At 39.6% G+C, this 22,465-nt stretch overlaps 1 protein-coding gene and 1 non-coding gene across 2 annotated transcripts; one reads left to right on the top strand and one right to left on the bottom strand.

The window, feature by feature from the left end:
• Positions 1–10,404: 10,404 nt before the first annotated feature.
• LOC133813283 (small nucleolar RNA R71) lies at positions 10,405–10,511 on the bottom strand. Its single transcript, XR_009884313.1, has one exon. It is a non-coding gene; the product is annotated as a small nucleolar RNA R71 (small nucleolar RNA).
• A 10-nt stretch (positions 10,512–10,521) lies between these two features.
• LOC133820951 (altered inheritance of mitochondria protein 3-like) lies at positions 10,522–13,247 on the top strand. Its single transcript, XM_062253510.1, has 3 exons — positions 10,522–11,219; positions 11,319–11,637; positions 12,909–13,247. Exons 1-3 carry the CDS (start codon positions 10,522–10,524, stop codon positions 13,245–13,247), a joined length of 1,356 nt encoding a protein of 451 aa, XP_062109494.1.
• Positions 13,248–22,465: the final 9,218 nt, after the last annotated feature.

Genomic DNA, 22,465 nt, shown 5'->3' with positions numbered 1-22,465 from the left:
CAGCCACCCGAAGAGCGGAGCAACCTCCGCCACCAGCAGAGCAGCTTGTCCAACCAAGACCCCAGAGGGGTAATTGGACTGAAGGTCCTACCAACCCAACTGCACAGGCACCAGCCGGAGTAGGGAATAACCGAGCCCCCTCAGAGGCTCGGACCCGAAATCCTAGTACTGCGCAGAATGTTGAAGAACCTGATCGAGCAAATTCAGGGCCTTCTAGGCCTCGTAATGGATGGCAACCACCTTCTCCAATAAGGCATCCACCATCGCCAATAAGGCATCCCTCGCCAATTCGGAGAGATGTGCAACCGGCCAATCGCGACAGGGAAAGGCGAGCTGGGCAAACACATGGGAATAATGGAACTACTAGGGAGCATAGGGGTCCCCATCTCGCGAGAAGCCAAGTGTCTCGATCTCAAACTATCGAGATAAGGAGGCCAGCAGGAAACCCATCTCAAAATAACCATGCAACGAGCCATATCAGCGAAAGCTCGGGTGACACTAGATCTGTGAGTGTATATGACTCGGAGCCTAGGAACACTGGAAATCGAGGAGATCACCCAGATTTACCGGAGCATCTAAACCACAATCGAGGGTGTGATAATCCCCCGAATCCAGATCTGAGAGATCATCTCAACGGGTGCAAGCACCCCGCGTCGAGGCGTGGAACTGGAGTTGTAATCAACGATAACTAGTTCCCGCTGCTTCAAGCTACACCCCCCATAGATCCAGTCCAAGAGAGGATCGAGTAGTTGGAAAAAGCATTCAGGCTCTTGCAAAATGAAAGAAGCCGGGAACGGGATGAAGATTTCGACGAGGAACTCGAGCCCTTTGCCCCACATATCTCTAGCACCCCGTTTCCTCAAGGATTCAGAATTCCTCATGTCCCACCATTCGATGGAAATTCTGATCCATATAGTCATTTAAGTACGTTCAACACAATCATGCAAGCCAGTAGTGTGGACTACGAGCTCAGATGCATGCTGTTCCCAGCCTACCTCACGGGACCAGCAAAAAAATGGTTTGAAAATATAAAAGACATTTGATTGCTTCTTGGGATCAACTATCGAGAGATTTCAAGAAACAATTTAAGGCCATGGTCGACATTAGGCACGAAGCGTCTGCCTTGACCAATGTCCAACAACAGCCAAATGAGTCACTGAAAGGTTATCTCACAAGGTTTAACTTGGAAGTCGCTCGATCTCATGACGTGCACGATAGTGGTCATTTAATGGTTGTTCGAGCTGGAGTAATGCCTGGAAGTCCTCTCTGGGAAGATATGCAAAGAAAGCCTGTAAGGTCCTTAACCGAGTTCAATCAATGAGCTCAGAGGTTTGTTAATGTAGAAGAGGTGAGGTCAGCATTGAATATGACCTCTCAGCCCATAACTACAACAACAAACGCAAACTCGGCCTCGACCTCGGCAAACCCTACGACCTCAAAACCCCCTGGGAACAACCCTTCCAAAAGCAAGAAGAATGAAGGGAATAGTCCTGAGACGAATGGGGGAAAGAAGAAGAAATGGGAAAGATACTTCTTCGTATACAAGGTGTATTCTAAGCTCAACGAGTATCGAGAGAATATCTACCTAGCTAATGAAAACCAGGCCCCTTTCAGAGGACCTGATCCCATGAGAAACCAAAAGGCAAAAAGAGACTCCAACAAGTACTACAGATTTCACAGAGATATCGGACATACAACCGATGAATGCAAGCAATTAAAAGATGAAATCGAAGGTCTGATCTCGAGAGGATATTTCAGGCAGTATGTAAGAAATCAGAACCCCAATCAGGCTTCCACCAGCCAGAGGACAGCGACTGCACCACCTGCCCAAAACAACAACTCCTGAGCAAGGAAAGATGAACGACCCCCTCCGATTGATGAAGAAGATGTCATAACCATTTCGGGGGGACCCCATATTGCAGGGTCGGGCAGGAATGCCCAGAAGAGATACGTGAATGAGCTGAAAACTCATGACGGGTCTCCCTACGAACCCGAACCCAGAGCTCTGAAACAACAAAGGGTTGAATCTCAACCCATAACTTTTACTGAGGATGACGTGTCTCATGTACAGTTCCCTCATAATGACCCATTGGTCATCACACTTTATCTCGCGAACAAGAGGGTACTCCGAGTCCTGATTGATAATGGGAGCTCGGTAAATATCCTCTACAAAGCCACTTTAGAAAAGATGGGACTCACGCTTCGCGACCTAAAAGCCTGTGCAACTATGTTGTACGACTTTTCAGGAGAAGGGATTGCCTGTATGGGATCCATAAAACTCCCTGTAACCTTGGGAGACTACCCAGTCTCGATAACCAAGATGATGGGGTTTGTAGTGGTGGATCTCCCATCGTCTTATAACGTACTGCTCAGGAGACCCTCCCTAGTAGGGCTGGGGGTAGTTTCGTCCGTTAGGCATCTGGCCATCAAGTTGCCGACTTCTAGTGGCATCGGGACTCTGAAAGGGGACCAGCTCGCGGGGAGGGAATGCTACAACATTTTCATTAGAGGGAAGAAGCAGACAAGTGCACAAACACTCATTGTAATTCAGAATAAGGATGGGACAATCTTCGAAATAGATGAAGAAATTATTCCTAGAATAGAAGAAAGGGCTGACCTCGAGCCCCTAGAGGAGCTCGAAGAAGTCAAGCTTGAAGAAGCCGATCCCCCAAAAACTGTGAAGGTAGGGACAAACCTTTCAGAAAAGACAAAGTAGTGATTAATTTGCTTCTTGAGGGAGAACCAGGATGTTTTCACATGGTCACATTTGGACATGGTAGGGATAAGTCCGAATGTGATAAGCCATGCACTTAACATCGACAAGAGCTTTCCCCCGAAGCAACAAAAGCGAAGACTCTGGACGATGATAGGAAGAAAGCCTTGAAGGAAGAAGTCGATAGATTAAAGGCAAACCAATTTATACGAGATGCCTTCTACCTTGATTGGGTCGCCAACCCGATCTTGGTTTTGAAACCTAACGGAACATGGCGAACTTGCATTGACTATTCCGATCTCAAAAAGGCATGCCCTAAGGATTGCTTTCCCCTACCTTGGATCAATCAGCTCGTAGATGCCACAACTGGGCACGGTCTTATGTCATTCATGGATGCCTACTATGGATATAACCAGATGGCCATGCATGCACCAGACCAAGAACATACGAGTTTTGTAACAGATAAAGGGTTGTACTGTTACAATGTCATGCCTTTCGGGCTCAAAAATGCTAGAGCGACGTACTAGAGGCTTGTAAATAAGATGTTCTCCAAGCAGATAGGTAACAACATGGAAGTGTATGTTGACGATATGTTAGTCAAATCTAAACATAACTATAACCATGTGGAAGACCTCGAAGAATGCTTCGTCGTGTTACGGAAATACAACATGAAACTCAACCCACAAAAAAATGCTCTTTTGGAGTATCGTCGGGGAAGTTTCTGGGCTTCATAGTTAATGCGTGAGGAATAGAGGTTAATCCTGACAAGATCCAGGCTCTAATTGACATGCCCTCACCTCGAAAGCATAAAGATGTCCAGAGCTTAACTGGTCGGATGGCGGCATTAAGTGGATTTATCTCGAAATCTACAGACCGCTGTCTTCCATTTTTCAACCTTTTGAGAGGGGGCAAAAAATTTGACTAGACAGAGGAATGCGAGCTTGCATTTCAGGAGCTAAAGAACACCTCGCGGAACCACCCATCTTGTCGAAGCCTATCACAGGAGAAATCTTGTACCTATATCTCGCTACAACCGAGTACGCCATCAGCGTCGTGCTCGTCTGAGAAGATCAGAAGGTACAAAAACCAGTGTACTATGTTAGCAAAAGGTTACCTGGGGCAGAATTGTGATACCCGTTAATGGAGAAGTTGGCTCTTTGCCTAATTTACTTATCTCAAAAGCTCCGACCTTACTTCCAAGCACACCCCATCCATGTGCTAACTAACCAACCACTACGACAAGTCTTGTCAAAGCCAGAAGCCTTGGGCCAATTATTAAAATGGGATGTTGAGCTCGGACAATTCGAGATCACTTACCATCCCAGAATGACCATAAAAGGGCAGGCTCTGGCAGACTTCATTGTGGAATGTACGGGAATGACGGATGACGAAGTTATAACCCCAGTCCACGAGTTGTGGAAACTTTATGTCGATGGATCTTCCAACAAAAATGGATCGGGGATAGGAATCATATTGATCACTACAACTGGAAGTTGATTTCACTCCGCCTTGAGGTTTGGCTTTGAAGCATCCAATAATGAGGCTGAATACAAAGCTCTATTGGCAGGACTTCTAATAGCCAAGGAGCTCAGGGCTAAAGCAATACATTGTTACAGTGACTCCCAGTTGGTGGTCAACCAAATCTTAGGGGAATACCAGGCTCATGGAACAAAGATGGCCGCATATTTAGAAAAAAGCGAGAGCAACACTCGAACATTTTGAGTTCTATACGATAGAGCAAGTTCCCCGAGAACAAAATTCAAATGCAGACGCCATAGCCAGGCTCGCCACATCCACTGAGGTCGATCCACTGAATGTAGTCCCAATTGAGTACCTCTCAACATCCAGTATTAGCAAGCCCGAATAGGAAGATGTATGCATGATAGACTCCAAACCAACCTGGATGACCACGATAGTTGATTACCTCGAAACCGACATTCTCCCAGCAGAACGAAACAAGGCTCGGAAACTGATGTATCAGATTCCCATATACACTATTGTGGAAGGAAGGTTGTATCAGAGAGGGTATTCTATGTCGTTACTCCGATGTGTGACTCCACCCGAAGCCAAGAAAATCCTAGAAGAAATTCATGAAGGATTTTGTGGAGACCACACTGGGGGGCATAGTCTATCAAAGAAAATAATAAGGCAAGGATACTTCTGGCCCACTATCAAGGAAGACGCATTCGAGTATGTCAAAAAATGCTATAAATGTCAGCGATTTGCTACAATTCTGGGAGCTCGTCCATCTGAGCTAACCATGATAACTTCCCCATGGCCATTTGCGATGTGGGGAATCGATTTGATAGGCTCATTGCCAACCGGCAAAGGTGGAGTTAAGTATGCGGTAGTCGCGATCGATTATTTCACAAAATGGACCGAGGTCGAACCTCTGGCAACGATTACCTCGAAAAAAGTCTTGTACTTTGTGGTAAAAAACATCATCTACCGATATGGAATGCCAAGGAAAATAGTATCAGATAATGGTACCCAATTCGACAGTGAATTATTCTCCAATTTTTGTGAGAAAAATGGGATAATGAAGAGCTTCTCCTCTGTTGCCCATCCCTAAGAAAACGGCCAAGTCGAAGCTGTGAATAAGACTCTCAAGAGTTCTATGAAAAAGAAATTGGAAGAAGCTAAGGGAAAATGGCCAAAGGAGTTGCGCCAAGTCTTGTGGGCATATCCAACTACGACTCGCACTTCAACAAGACATACCCCTTTTTCATTGGCGTATGGATGTGAGGCCATGTTACTAATCGAGGTCGAAATACCCACTATTCGTAGCCATGCTTATGATCAAACCTCGAACCAATCCCAGCTCGAAGTAAGTCTGGACCTTATTGAAGAAAGACGAGATGAAGCTCAACTGAATAACGCAGCATATCAACAACGAGCTACCCGATATTTTAATAAAAAGGTTCGGGACAGGAAATTCAGAGTGGGAGACTTGGTGTTAAGGTGTGTGTTCCTAGCTATGAGGGACCCAGTCGCTGGCATACTTGGGCCCAATTGGGAAGGACCTTATCAAATCGAGTCAGTTATTCGACCTGGCGTCTACAAATTGGCAAGATTAAACGGAGAGTTGGTACCACGAGCATGGAATGGCGAACATCTACGACCTTACTATCAATAGTGTAGGAATGATGTCTCCTGTAACCATGCTTGTTCATCTTTACAAAGTTTATGTTGATAAGTTGTTCAATTTTGAATGAAGTTCATTTTTGTTTCAATATGTTGTATTTTTTTGCAAACTCTCTTAATTTAATAACCTATGGTCACACTCATAGGATATTAAGGGGGGCATCAGTGGTATATATACCATAATTTTGAAAAAATAAATAACCAAATGCGCGAGCTAAAAATAAAGTGTTTGGATATAACCAAATGCGCGAGCTAAGATGTGTTTGGATATAACCAAATGCCCGAGCTAAGATAATTTGGATAGAACCAGATTATTAAAAATAAAGTGTTTGGATATAACCAAATGCGCGAGCTAAGATGTGTTTGGATATAACCAAATGCACAAGCTAAGATAATTTGGACATAACCAGATTATTAAAAATAAAGTGTTTAGATATAACCGAATGCGCGAGCTAAAATTATTTGGACATAACCAGATTATTAAAAATAAAGTATCTGGATACGACTAGATACGCGAACCAGTGCGATTTAGATATAACTAGATTGAAAATATATAAGTGAATGGATTACGAACCAAACACGACCTAAATAGGTTTGGAACAAACCAGCTAAAATCGATCGACACAAGTGGGAAAAAATTAACCTACTGCGAGCTAAGTCGATACCGAGGCTGGAGTATTTTACAACAAAAGTTTCAACCTCACAACTTTGGGGAGCTACCCGAGGACGAGGAAAAGAAACTAGAAAAGTAGGATATAACTAAAATACCTATCTTACACGCCATATAAGTACTTTTGAGTGCATGGTAAAAGTAAATTCTGACCTTGACAAATAACGAGATCGGATATGGATATATCGAGCAAACTATGCGAGAATGCATGGAAACTCGAGCCTAAATCCAACATGTGTTTGTATGGATAAACAAACATAAAAGCAGACTTTTAATATAAAAATTGCTTAAAATATTTCGATCAGAGAGATGAAAGCAAAAATATTAAAGTTATGACAAACATGGTATTAAAAATATCAAAAGTAGCTCTCTTACGAGATGTAAAATGTTTTTGCCTCAAGGGCATGAATAACAAAAGCTATAAACTATTACAAAAGTTTCAGAGGGACGCAGCCCATGATCGAGATTTAGGAGGCAGGAGCACCTTCCTTAGCCTTCTCAGCATCCTCCCGAGCAACTTCCTTTGCCTCTAGCCGAGCTTGCCATTTGGCCAGAAACTCGTCCTCAAAAGAGCCTAAGAAGCTTGTGTCGAGATCGGCGTTGCTGGCCCAAATCCTGTACATGGCCAGGTCAACTGTCTGATCCTTCCTCTGCTTAAACTCTTCAAGAAGACGAGCCTTTTCACCCTCTATTATCTCGAAGGTGGCCTTTTTCTCCTCCTCGAGCTTGGCATTCAGCTTCTCAAGCTCCTCAACCCTGGAGCTCTTCTCTTTGAGCTCGGCCTTTAGCTTCTCGATCTCAGCCTCCAGCTTTGACCTTGCGGCCTTAAACTCGTCAGCGAGCTTGAGCTGGAGATCCTTCGACTCCTGAGCATAGGACATGCTCGCATGAACCTCATTGTTCAACTTATAATTCAGCTGAGCAACTGCAGTAAGAGCCTAACACACAAACAAATCAAGTTAGAGCATGCACCGAATAAAATTATAACAAATAATGAAGTGAGAGAGGTTACCGAGGAGATGAGCTCGATACTCTTGTCATAAAGGACATTAGAGTCCTGAGCATTGACCAGGAACTACCATTAAGGAGCCTCGAGACTACTGATGCTTTGGCCTACTCGAGAAAAGACGTCCGATATGAGGGTGGCCCTGTGAGTCTCGGCAGCGTTGTCGATAACATACTCATTAGAATGAGTAGAAATCGACAACAGGCACCCTTTAGTGATCGCTGGCTTATTCGGAACTGAGCTGAGCGTTGGAAGAATCTGGACAGCAGGAAGCAAATGAGGGGCATCTGCCGCAGGAATGTCGACCTGGGGAGAGGAGGTCGCTACTAGGCTCGGAACAATAGGAGCTGGGGGAGGAGGAGTCACCTCGGTCCTTTTAGGGATCTTAGCAGGCCGACCAGACTTATGCGAGGCTCTCGAGCGCTTGCTTTGCTTGGCCCTCTCACCACTGGCGAGCATATTCTCGAGGTCGGAGTCCATAGTACCTACATGATCAAATCACATTAGAAAACGATCTCAAAACGCTAAAATTAGCATAAAGCATACAATTAAAAGAATTAACGACAAGTGACAAGGAACCTAATTGGAACTCTCCCCCGAGCTCGTGCTCGGAGACCAAGTAATTCCCCTATCTTCAAAGGAGGCTAGGGGAGTCCCTTCCCTATACGTGGAAGTCAACCTCGAAAGGTCCTTATAGTCTTTTGTCCCGTATTGAATGACTATTCCATCCCAAACCTCATTCAGACTGTACATTGTGTCATATTTCCCTAGCCAGCTATCAAACCTATGAACCCTATCATCTACCCAAGACCATACATAAAAGTTGTCCCTATCATCTGGGCATAAGATCAAGGTGTTGATGAGTCTGTTTTTAGCTTAGTTTTAACATGTGTTTAGGATAAGTTTGAGTCATTTTTGGTGGAGTGTGTTGCGGTATTACGCTTGTTTGGGTATGTTTCAGGACATAGGAGAGGAAATCGTGAAGTTTGGCAAATGACTGAAAAATCAGTTGAAATTGAGCAATTTGTGCTAAAAGTTGATAAGAAGGGAGCTGAAGACTCATTCGCGGAGAGAATTGGTAGAGTTGCAGTTTGGAATCGAGATTTTGGAAGAATTTTAGGGGCCGCGGCGCTTGATTGGAGAGCTGCGGCGCAAGGGAGAAACAGAAAGGGGCTTATTTCTGGAATTTTTAAGGGCCGCGGCGCCTGGGGACGCGTTGCGGCGCTTGCTGAAGTCAGAGAGGATGTGCTGAAGAGTGGATGCGCGCCGCGGCGCCCGAATGCAAGGGCCGCGGTGCGTGTGGCTGAACGTGATTTTTAGAAATTTCGACTTTGTTATGTTTTTTTTAGGGTTTTGGTTTAAAAGACGTTTTTAGAGTTAATTTTAGGGATTATGCAGAATTAGAGAGAAACAAGTCATTGGAGGCAGAAGAAAAACATTGAGACCTAAAGTTTGAATTGTTATTCTCTTCTATAATCTCTCTACTCATGTTTATGTTTATATTTAATTTGATTGATGTCATTATGTCTGCTTTGAACTAATCTTGTTATTAGGGTTTTAGTGGATTCTTCTTGAAACTATGATTTCTTAATGAAATTTTTCTGAATTTCTTTCTTCTGCTGTGGATTATTTATCGTACACTTAATGCTTGTGAATGTTTGATCGTCATTTACATGTCCATATGATTTTAACCTAATATCTGAAAAGAAAAGGATAATTATACTATAGATAAATAATCACAATTTCATATTAGACGAAAGTACTTTTATGAGTTGTGTAGTTTAGGGATTATGTGCTTAAAGCCTGCAATATATTGATTACCACAGAGATGTAGGGCATAGTATATTGTAGAGAATTATAGATCCTAATAAGACTATAATATATAATTATAATCTGCTACTACAACAGAATTAAGATATCTTGAGAATTGAGTAGAAATCATAAGTGGAAAGTTGATGAAACTAAAGCCCTAACTTTTGCATCTATTAAATTAAATCAACTCTTATTACTGCATTTATTTAAGTGTTAGTAATTTCCTAATTTTTAGTAGTAAGTATTTTAATTGTAATATGAAATTATTAAGCAAATCAATTAGAATTAGGGATTAATTGTTGGTGATTAATATCAGTCTTCGTGGGATCGACACTTAACTTATCATATATTACTTGATTAGACCACGTATACTTGCGTGTTACATTTTTGCGATCAAGTTTTTGGCGCCGTTGCCGGGGACTGTTTTTATTAATACCAATAAGTTAATTTTTGTTCTAAATTGATTTTTTGTTACATTTAATCCGGATCAAGGTTCTCTTGTGTTTCAGGACTAGTTGGTATATGCGAAGTAATAGATAAAAACAGGTTATACCAATAGACCGGGAAATTGAAAGAACGTGCAGGCAGAACCGGAAGATAAAAAGGAAATTGGAATTCACCATGGATGATAATATGGGAAATGGTGCTAATAATGGTCAAGGGGCTACTGAGGGTCCAAGGGAGCAAGGAGCACGAACACTGAGAGATTATGTACTTCCTACTGTTACAGGAGTGCATTCATGCATCAGACCTCCAACCATTGCTGCAAACAACTTTGAGATTAAGCCAGCCATTCTTCAGATGGTTTAAACAACTGTGCAGTTTGGAGGTATGCCGACGGAGGACCCTAATTTACACATAGCTAATTTCTTGGAGTTATGTGCTACGTTCAGGATGAATGGGGTGAGTGATGATGCTATAAGACTGAGGCTATTCCCGTTTTCATTGAGGGATAGGGCGAAAAGTTGGCTGATTTCCTTACAGGCGAATTCGATCACTACATGGGAGGAGTTAGCTCAGAAATTCCTTGCCAAGTTCTTTCCTCCAGCAAAGGCTGCAAAGTTAAGGGGTGAGATTAATAATTTTTATCAGTTGGATGGAGAGTCATTGTATGATTCTTGGGAGCGCTTTAAGGAGTTGCTAAGGAAGTGTCCGTACCATGGAATAGAAAAGTGGATGTTGGTGCATAATTTTTATAATGGTTTGAATGGGACGACAAGAACAATTATAGATGCTGCGGCGGGAGGTGCCTTTATGAGAAAAAGTGCTAATGAGGCATATGAGCTATTAGAGGAGATGGCGATGAACAATTACCAATGGCCAAATGAAAGGGGGCAGCCAAAGAAGGTGGCTGGAATGATGGAAGTGGATGCCATAACCATGCTTACCGCTCAAGTAGCAGCTTTGACGAAGCAATTGCAAAAGACTACCCTACCCTCTCAAGCTATGCAAGTTCAAAACTCATGTGAAGTGTGTGGTACAGCCCATCAACCAAACCAATGCCCTGCTACAGACATGAATAATATGCCCATGGAAGAAGTCCAAGCCATAGGAAATTACCAAAGACAGCCTAACAATCCCAATTCCATGACTTACAACCCAGCTTGGAAGAACAATCCCAATTTTTCCTGGTCTAATAACCAAAACACTCTCCAACCTTATCCTCAACCTCAGCCACCTTATATACCTACCCAAAATAGGCCACCCTATCCACAACAATATGCACACCAAAATCCTCCACCAGGCTACTATCAACCACAAAATAGACCACCTCCACCCATGCCAATGAAACCAGCTGAATCCCAACCTGATGTGCTTAACCAATTCATGACTGAGACTAGGGCATCCATAAGAATTTTGGAGACTCAAATAGGGCAATTGGCTACTTTAATGTCGAATAGAGCTCAAGGAAATTTGCCTAGCGCTACAGAAGTTAATCCTAAAGAGCAGTGTAATGCAATATCCTTGAGGAGTGGGACTAAGTATGAGGGGCCTACAGTAGCAAACAAGGGCAAGAAGAGTGAGGATCGATATGTCACTAGTCCAGCACAAGAGGAGGTTACTGCAGATTTTCTTAAGAAGGAGAAGTCTAATGAAGAAAAGGTTACTGAAGACCTTAACAAGAAAGAAGTGGTACCACCAGTGAGCATTGACCACCATGTTAGAGTTCCATATCCACAAAGACTTCGCAAGCATAATTTGGATAAGCAGTTTGCAAAGTTTTTAGAGGTGTTCAAGAAGCTGCACATTAATATACCGTTTGCAGAAGCATTAGAGCAGATGCCTAGCTATGTGAAGTTCATGAAGGAAATTTTGTCAAAGAAAAAGAAGCTAGAGGATTATGAGACAGTTGCATTAATTGAAGAGTGCAGCGCAATACTACAAAAGAAACTACCTCCAAAGCTTAAAGATCCTGGCAGTTTCAATATCCCATGTTCTATAGGGAGTTTAGTAGAAACAAAGGCATTATGTGATTTAGAGGCTAGTGTGAATTTGATGCCTCTATCAATCTTTCAAAAGCTAAATTTGGGAGAAGCTCGGCCAACTACAGTGTCTTTGCAGATGGCAGATAGGACAATTAATCATCCTCATGGAGTCATTGAGGATGTATTGGTAAAAGTGGGTAAATTTATTTTTCCTACGGACTTTATTATTTTAGATATGGAGGAAGATGAAAATATTCCAATAATACTTGGAAGGCCATTCTTAGCAACTGGTAGGGTGTTAATTGATGTACAAAAAGGTGAATTAAAGCTGCGAGTGCAAAAAGAGGAAGTTATATTTAAAGTTTTTGCAGCAATAGAAATTCCAACGTGTTGTAGAGTTGAAGTAGTGAACCAAGGAGAGAACAAGTTGGAAGGCTCTAAGACAAGCTCCATAGTGAAAACCAGAATGAAGAAGGGGCAGAATCGATTAAAAAAGTACTTCAGTGAAAGAATTCGAAGGTTATATGAGCGGGGGAAAGCACCACCAATTTCTAATCATAAGGAACGAGGGCCAACTCATGACACTAGGGCTCGTAAGGACGTGAAGGGTCGAGTTGGAATTGATGTGATCTGAAATTAAAGCAGCGTCCGGCTAAATGACGTTAACGACAGCGCTCATAGGAGGCATTCCTATGTTTGTTTTTAATTTTTAGTTCAGTTAGTATGTAAAAAGCATGAACAGTTTTTAGTTTAGTTGTGGTTGTACTTATTATTTTGTTTAGTTTTTAGTTTTCCTTTTAATGTAATAGAACCGTGGAAATCGTGAAAACTATAAAAAAATTAAAAAAAAAAATAATAATAAAAAAAAAGAATAAGAATAAGATTTGGAATTTGAATGGAGAGGGCTGCGGCGCCAGCAACAAGAGCCGCGGCCCTTGGCGAAGTCAGAGAATGGGGGCTCGGTTCTGAGGAGCGCGCCGCGGCGCCTATTGGAAGGGCCGCGGCACTTGGCAAATTCCAGAGAGTCCAGAAATTATACGCACCGTAGCGCTTGGAGGGGCGCGCTGCGGCGCGCATGCGGTTCCGAAAATTAAAAGAGAAATTTTTCCCAATTCCCCTTATTATCTCTTGAATAAGGGTATGGAGGGTACAATTCCGGAGGAGTTTGCGCAAGAATTACCGGTTGAACAGCCGCCTATTCAACCTGCGGCTGGTAATTTTGATCCCTACATGCATCTGATACAGAATCAGTTTCAGTATTTGGTTCAGCAGAACAACTATCAGATTGCACAGCAGCAACATATGCAACAATACATGGCGCAGCAGAGTGAGTATCAAATTGCTCACGTAGACCAGCTAAATGCTTTGGTCAATCGGTGGTCTATCCGAAACGAGGAAGATGTGGCTCCATTTCCTGTTCCATCTCCGTTTTTACCGTATCCACCGCCACCGCCACCGCCGCCTCCATCATTTTAAATGTTTATGGTAAGTCTCTTTTCCTTACACTTTTGTTTTATTTTATTTTGTTTGCAAACATTGGGGACAATGTTTAGGTTTAGTTTGGGGGAAGAGATTTATTGTTGTCTGAGTCGTGTTTGTGTTGTTTTGGTTTTTCTGTAGTTTTGTTTTGGTTTTAATCGTGTTAGTCATGTTTTGTTAGGGTGTTAGTTGAATCAAGTTACCAATGATTAGCCAATGATACTATGATTGAATGATGAACTGTGTAAATTGAATGGGAATAAAGCTAAAATCAAATCCGTGTGCTTGGTTGAATATTTTGTTCTATTTTTATCAAACACGTAAATAATTGAGAGCTTAATCATGATTTTGATAAATTGTATGTGACGGAATAAAATTTATGCTTGCTAAGTTTGAAATAGGAAAGGAGGATTGGACTGGTTTATCCTAGAACTTGTTTGCTTGCTTTTTGAGGCGAAATCTTAGGTCATGCATGCTTGGAAAAATGATTTAGGCAAATTTTTGGACAGTTTGAGCCGTTCTAGCCAACCTTGATATGTTTAATCCTTAGTTACCCATTGTTGAGCCTAAAGTGACCTTTTATTGATTGACATTTGCCTTGAGCTAATTAATTGAAAACCTAACTATTATTTTGTCTTTCCCTTGTGTATACCATGAACATATGAATGATAATTGGGATTGATTTGTAATGGGGGTTATGTATGGCGAGGGTTGTTAACAATGAAAAAAAATACATTTTGAGAGAATTTAAAAAAAAAAAAAAAGAAAGAAGAGAAAAGAAAAGAAAAAAAAAAGATATATTTCAATGATGAGATAACATTACACTCCAAATAGTATTATCAAGGAATAAGTTTGGGGGAGTGTAATATTAAATATAAGAAAAAAAGAAAATCTTTGTTTATGTAAGTTCTCTCAAAATGATAAGATATTGGGAACAGTGGGATTGGATTTGTGATTTGTATTTAATGTAGCGTTGGTTGGTTAGTGTTCATGGTATATGTTGAGCTTAAATGACTTTCTCATCCACCTTTGCCTAAGCCATTCAGTTATAAACTTAAAAAGACCTACTGATTTCTGAGCATGTTTTGTCTACATTAGTGGAGATTAGCAAGTATAGCAAGCTTATGGGGTTTTATTTGGTTGTGGATTGGAATGGAAACTCAGTGAGCATAAAGGAAGTCCATTACATATTATTTGTTAATCATGATTTTGAGAGCTATTATTTTTGTTGTTTGATTGAATGGAATAATTGTTTCAACTGAAATTCTGGATTTTAAGTTGAGTTCCTTGAAGATTATATAAGTAAGTTATTTGTCATAGCTTGAGGCTTAGTATTGTTGTTGGCTTGATTAAAAAATGTGCGAGTATGTGTTTGTTGTGTTGTGTGTGTTTTGGTTTACTCGAGGACGAGTAAAAGTCAAGTTTGAGGGAATTTGATGAGTCTGTTTTTAGCTTAGTTTTAACATGTGTTTAGGATAAGTTTGAGTCATTTTTGGTGGAGTGTGTTGCGGTATTACGCTTGTTTGGGTATGTTTTCAGGACATAGGAGAGGAAATCGTGAAGTTTGGCAAATGACTGAAAAATCAGTTGAAATTGAGAAATTTGTGCTAAAAGTTGATAAGAAGGGAGCTGAAGACTCATTCGCGGAGAGAATTGGTAGAATTGCAGTTTGGAATCGATATTTTGGAAGAATTTTAGGGGCCGCGGCGCTTGATTGGAGAGCTGCGGCGCAAGGGAGAAACAGAAAGGGGCTTATTTCTGGAATTTTTAAGGGCCGCGGCGCCTGGGGACGCGCTGCGGCGCTTGCTGAAGTCAGAGAGGACGTGCTGAAGAGTGGATGCGCGCCGCGGCGCCCGAATGCAAGGGCCGCGGCGCATGTGGCTGAACGTGATTTTTAGAAATTTCGACTTTGTTATGTTTTTTTAGGGTTTTGGTTTAAAAGACGTTTTTAGAGTTAATTTTAGGGATTATGCAGAATTAGAGAGAAACAAGTCATTGGAGGCAGAAGAAAAACATTGAGACCTAAAGTTTGAATTGTTATTCTCTTCTGTAATCTCTCTACTCATGTTTATGTTTATATTTAATTTGATTGATGTCATTATGTCTGCTTTGAACTAATCTTGTTATTAGGGTTTTAGTGGATTCTTCTTGAAACTATGATTTCTTAATGAAATTTTTCTGAATTTCTTTCTTCTGCTGTGGATTATTTATCGAACACTTAATGCTTGTGAATGTTTGATCGTCATTTACATGTCCATATGATTTTAACCTAATCTCTAAAAAGAAAAGGATAATTATACTATAGATAAATAATCACAATTTCATATTAGACGAAAGTACTTTTATGAGTTGTGTAGTTTAGGGATTATGTGCTTAAAGCCTGCAATATATTGATTACCACAGAGATGTAGGGCATAGTATATTGTAGAGAATTATAGATCCTAATAAGACTATAATATATAATTATAATCTGCTACTACAACAGAATTAAGATATCTTGAGAATTGAGTAGAAATCATAAGTGGAAAGTTGATGAAACTAAAGCCCTAACTTTTGCATCTATTAAATTAAATCAACTCTTATTACTGCATTTATTTAAGTGTTAGTTGTTTCCTAATTTTTAGTAGTAAGTATTTTAATTGTAATATGAAATTATTAAGCAAATCAATTAGAATTAGGGATTAATTGTTGGTGATTAATATCAGTCTTCGTGGGATCGACACTTAACTTATCATATATTACTTGATTAGACCACGTATACTTGCGTGTTACATTTTTGCGATCAGGTGTCGGGTTTATGCTTAAGTAGGGAAGGAGACCACAAGGCCGAGCTAAGAATGGCCTTAGCTCTGTCACTCGAGCTCGAGGCCTTGCCATTGGCATCATTCCCCGAACACGGACTCCTGCGATGATGAGCTGGAGGTCGTGCTTTTGAGCTTCGCCTCGGAGGAAGCTTATCGGTGGGGAGTGGCACAAACTCCCACTTGGTATACTTCTTGTAGGCAGTATCATCTGTTGATTGGTCCTTCTTCAGGAGACCACAGGCTTGAAGCTTATCTTCATGAAGAAGATAAGACAAGGAGCGCCTACCGTATGGAAGCTTGAGCAAGGCTTCCCTATGCTCCTTCATTGCGTCCGTAGGAGTAGGACAGTGATAATTGGCTGAAGATTCGAATACATTATGATTAGTTTGAGCCTAAGCGAAAATCGAGCATAAAAGGAAAGGGAACAATACACTTACGAATTCGCCTGAATGAGTAAAACTTTGAGGGAGCCAGACCGTTTGTCTAGAAGAAGGCCAGCTTGAAGTTGGGGGGATGGTTGGGTATATCCTCAAAAATCTTCTTCTATTTGGGATAGCTCGACAAGTAGTAGAAGCCATCTCCTCCCCAAGCTCGGGAGGGGTTGCCTTTCAGACAAAAGAGATATAAAATCTCCCTTGGCGAATGTCATTCCCACTTCAGTTCGTGGTATAGCGACCTTAAGGCTGACAAGACCCTGTATGAATTGGTTTGGAGCTGGAAGGGTGTGAGCCCAACAAAATCCATAAAGTCCTTAAAAAAAGACTTCAAGGGCAATAGAGCCCCTGCCTTCATATGCTCGCCACTCCAGGCCGCGAGCTTCAATTTATTGTCGAAGCGGCCATCGCCTAGAGCAAAGCAACTTCGCTCATTGGAGGTGGGAGCTCGACATCTCAGCGAGCCTGATAATCCTAGGCCATGGCGAGCTAGGATGTTGGAGATCTGTCCTAATGAAGACACCTAGCTCCAGTAATGTTCAGCCTCGAAAATTTTTCCCCTAGACATAGGAATGGAGGTAGGTTTCGAAGTGGAGGGACAGTTTGATGAATCCTCCATCAGTGTGAAACTGAGGTCACCCGACTTGAAGGCAACAGTGATTTTGAGCTTGGCGTCGAGATGGACCGGTCTAAGTTCGGGGTCTGGATCAGGATAAATTGCGATCCGAAGTTTTTTCCTTTTCCTCTCCTCAACTTCGTCGATTTGGTGTCAGAAGTGAGCTCGAATTTATTCTTCCTCACACCTCAATTTGTGCTCACGAATAAGCCGCTGATTTCGAGTAAAGGGTGATTCAGGGCTTGGAGTCGACGGGTAGTAGGGAGTTGCGAGCACTGACCCCCAATGTTTTTCCAAATTCTGCGACATCTAGAAAGAAAGAAAAGGGTGAGGGCCATGCACAAGAAATAAGAACAAAATCTTCAGTGATTCAATCTCGAAGGCCCGAGGTCACGGAGTAAGTTTGATTGAGATCGAAGATCTCGAAGGAACGGGTAAACTCGAAAGAACCCTCGAGTCATTGTAAGGCTCGGGCTTCGAGAGTGTATTTGACGCGGAAAAAGGAAGTGGATTTATTTTAAAGAATCCTGAATTTTCAAGGAAAAAGTTGGTGGTTACTCAAAAAGGTTATAATTTTGGGAAACGTGCAATTTAAAAACCCTAATCCCATATCTCATTTCTTGGTCTACACGATATGATGTCTGAAACTTAAACAACACAGTAAAAGAGCCATATTTGCATCTTTTACGCAAAATCTGGGTTTGGAACCCATAATATCAGAAGAACCTAAGAACTACACGGTATCGGCTAAAACATTCTAGTGCTAAACTAGTATATGTGCCTACAAGTGCGACAACAATACAAACGTGCATGGAGAAAAAATACATGTAAACATATGGGATCAAGGACAGAAACTTACACAATGAAGTTGGTGGGTACAGAGAGATTGATGATCGAATTAATGGTTGCAAGAATGATCTCACAGAGTCGAACAAGCCAACGTTGTTTTGCTTTCTCGGTTTGGAAAACATGCAAGAGCAGAGCAGACTTCGGTTCTGGTTTCTCTTCTTTTTTCTCTGAAAACTCAAAGCGAGAAAGTAAAATGAGGAAGACGATGGGGATGTATTTATAGGCCCCAGGGAAAGTCAAAGGTCGGGCTAATCTGAGCCGTTAAACAGATTTCATATCTGATCCAACGGTCAGGCACAAATGGAGTAATGGCGGCAGACGAATAGACGTGGGAGAAGTGAAAAGGCACTCAAGTACTCTGATTAGTCAATCCCTGGCTGACGCATGTCCATACTCGAGTACAATTAATGGTACAGTTTCCAAGGAGGGTAGTTCAAAATTTTCCTTCTCATGGGATTTGAAATGATATTTTTGAGGGGGCAAAATGTTACACCCAGATTTCGAGCATGAGAAGTTATGATCCCGAAATCTAGGCTCGTTAGGTGTAAGCTCGAAATAAACGTGGTCGCCGTGCGTCAAACCATTTCTCTGTAAACAGCGACCTCGAAGGTTCAAGGGATGTGTAGCCTCGAAAATGCTCCGAGCTCGCAAATAGCATGGTGTGACACTTGTATATATCCCTGAACCATCTCTTGCCTTCCAGACTGGTTCGAGCACGAAATGTGTGAGTTCGAATGTGGCAACATCGTCAATGTCTATTTGTTCAAAGCATAGGCAAAGTAAGGCGACGAGCTTGTGATCGACTGATAATCTCGGTGAGTCCTAGTCTCGGAGATTTGACGAGTCTCGTATCTGAGTTAATCAGTTATATGTGAACATATTTATTGTTGTACAATCCCAATGTTTAAGGGATATTATTTAATCTGTTATCCGATCCCACATTTTATGGGACGTTTTCGTATACGTAGGGAATAATGCATTAAATAACATTATATTAAATGATTCACTAAATATCTTACCGAGATATGTGGGAATGAATTCTGCAACCTTCTCTATAAATAGAGAAGGAAGTACCATTTGTAAGTGACCCATTTTTGATTTCTCGAGAGAAAACTCTGGGCAACTATTCCCTGAAAAAGTTTCCAGAAAACTCCCAAGTGCTAATAACACCGACTTGTGGACTAGGCAGATTTAACTGATGAACCACGTAAAAAACCTCTTCTGTTCATCTTTGTTCATTTCCTCTAATATTTTTCTTGATTAATTGCTCTCCTATTTAAGTTGACGAAAAATGGCGTCAACAGTAGTTGACAAATGTTTTAAATGAAATAAATAATTGAATTGAATTATTATATATATAGATTATGTCTGATATTATGTTTATAATATTAAGTAAATATCAGAAAATTCCAAAGTTCATCTATGTGGTCTTAATCTCATATTGGTATGAGAGGATCAAGATTGAGACAATGAACTTGAAGCAATTCGCAGTAAAATAAAATTATGGAATCTTTAGATTAATTACTGCTAGTACGGTTCACTAGTATTATGAATACAAGTGACCTAGATCCGGGTCACTAGTGTAGTAGGACACTTTAGTGAATGTACTTTATATATAGTGATATATAGAACTGGACCAGATGTGATTTGTTAATACTTGTTTAAACACCGTTTCATATAATGAATCAAACACATCAAGTAATTATCATATACATGATGATCTTAATCTTGAGGTTACTATGAACTCCTATATATGTCATCTGATCCTTTGATTCATGTGTTATGTTTTGTCAGAATGATCAGGCTAAGAACAATTATTTTGGGGACTCAATGATATATATGGTTGTGGACATAGTTTAACAGATATGAAATCTATACCTTCTTATAGATTGAATAATGGTTCCCTATTGGGTTGAATTTTGTGACTGAAAATGTTATGAGCGCTCACGTCACAAACTTGTTGTGACACAACCTTCACTAGTAAAGTCAATGGTACACTAGGAACTAGACATAGTTAAAAGGGTAAAAAAATAATTTTTTTTAATTATGAGTCATTAATGGAGGACTAACGTTGTATGTAATGATTACATCAATTGACACTTTATTCTTTAATAAAGTACTCTATAAATATATGTCTATAATTATCAAGAGTTCAATCTCATATTTATAGTGGAATAATCATGAGATTAATAAATATAATTATTTAATCAAAGAGCTTTGATTAATAATCCAATATTTATTGGAGCTTGAAATTATAGGTCCATAGGTCACCATGGCTCTAACAACACCATATTAATGTAAGAGTTGATACAAGGGTAAAACTGTAATTTGGAAATTTGAGAAAAATTTTATTCTTCGGGTCATATATACAATTATATGATAATTGATGTTGAATAATTAATTATTAAAATTTGAAAAAATATTTATTTAAATATTAAAATTTTGAAATATATAATAATAAATTAATTATTTTATTTGAGTGAGAGAAAATAAAAATGGCAAGTCAAAATAGTTTTGATTTATTAATTTTTTTTTAAAAAAGATGATGATAATGGTGATCATTAATTTGAATGTTGACTTTAAATTTGAATTATGGTTGTGATATTTTCCTTAAAAAGATGATACCATATTTTATGGCAGGGATTTATTTAAATAAATAATAGAAAATACGAAAAATGCAACATTCCCTGGATGAGAATAATGTTACACACATACTGTGTCATGCGTGTGAGTGATACTGATAAAGTATCAGTATTGTATTTTTTTCCTCATATTTTTTATTTAATTAATAATTTTAATTAGATTTTTCAAATTTAGTAAGTTAGATAGTACCTAAATCAATAATAATAATAATGATGTAATATACAACCTATATATATTATATGATAATAAGAGAAACAGAATGATTCAGAAAAATTGTCTGACAACAAATTCTTCATCTTCTTCTCTTATTATTTCAACATTTCTCAAGCCATAATCTAAGTACTCATGTATTGAGATAAACTTGATAATTCTAAATTACAACATTTGTTCTCTATGTGCCCACCCACATCTTGAGGTGTAGAGAACACTCCGGAAGATCGTGGTCTGAGTACTTAAAGCGTTGGATAGGAAGATCGTTATTTATACAAAAAGACTTAAGGACACTTGATAGGCTTCATTTCATATCATACCATAGTCATATCATATTCATTTCATTATCATATCGTATCACCTTCATAATCATAATCATACTCTTTGTGAACATGGCGACGCTATTGTCCATGTCACATCTTGAGGTAACCAGCAAAATCATAAAACTGGAAAGATCTCCTCTGTGAGGTAAACAGGATCTCAGGTTCTTGAATAAACCTCGGCGTGTACAGCTACATCATATCCTTAGTAACTCATTTGTTGTGTCACGTTCATCACGCTAACTACCCTTTGCTTTTCATACATCATACACACACATGTAATCCATTTCACATCCAAACAAAGGAAACACATGTTGCATCATACTTATCATAACATTCCAAGATAGAACACAATTTTCATATTACATGGTCTATTATCATACATAGCACATCATTTTCCTCATAAAAAACCAATCTTACCCTTTCATAGCATAAACAAGAAATTCTATCTAAGCTCTTTACCTCCGGTCCGAGCAAAGCAAAAATGGGAAAACTTCACAACGAGCCTATAATCATAACTAAATGTCATCTCTTAGAATCACATAACTACTCATGCCCAACACATATACCCCATGTGTGCATGGGTCATGCACACGTGGTACAAGTTGCCCAATAATTCCAAACATACACATTTTCACATAAAATCATAAAAGAATAATGATAATTCTACCTATTAACCCTTCATGGTTACAAAGTAAAAACCATATGTTTGAACAATAGGGATATATTTGAACGTAAAAATACATTTGTATGCGACATGCATACGTTGGGACATTGTTAAACTCTAACGTTTTAAAGCGATAATTCTTACATGCTTATTTCTTGCTTTTTCAAATAAAATCCAGCAACATAATTAAATTACCATTATTTGTTTCTTTAAATCCCAAAGTTTGATTAAACCATTTAATTCATTATATTTACTTTATAAAATAACCATTTAGCCTTTTATAATTTCTCATAAAATAATAATTCCATTTATTATTTTAAATAGCATAGAAAAATGACAAACTTTGTAGCCATTTAGAAATACTTCATAAATTTCTTGTCTCATTTAGAAAATAACTTTTCTAGATTAAAAAAAAAATTACATGTTTAAATGTGAAAATTTATAATTTAAAGTGTGGGAAAAATGTATGTTCACTTATATTATTTTAGACTTGAATTATTTAGGTGTAAGACTCATTAATTCAAAAATTATAATAATGTTAGCTTAATAATTTAAAGTTTCAGAAACTATTTATTTTGTTTTAAAAAAAATCATAAGTGAATTTAAACCAAAATCTTTTCCCATTTTAAAAAAAAAAAAAACTGCACCTAAATAACAATGTGAAAAATTCAT

Source organism: Humulus lupulus, chromosome 1, assembly GCF_963169125.1.
Source record: "Humulus lupulus chromosome 1, drHumLupu1.1, whole genome shotgun sequence".
Classification (NCBI taxonomy): Eukaryota; Viridiplantae; Streptophyta; class Magnoliopsida; order Rosales; family Cannabaceae; genus Humulus; species Humulus lupulus.
This window is presented reverse-complemented; position numbering and strand designations above follow the sequence as displayed.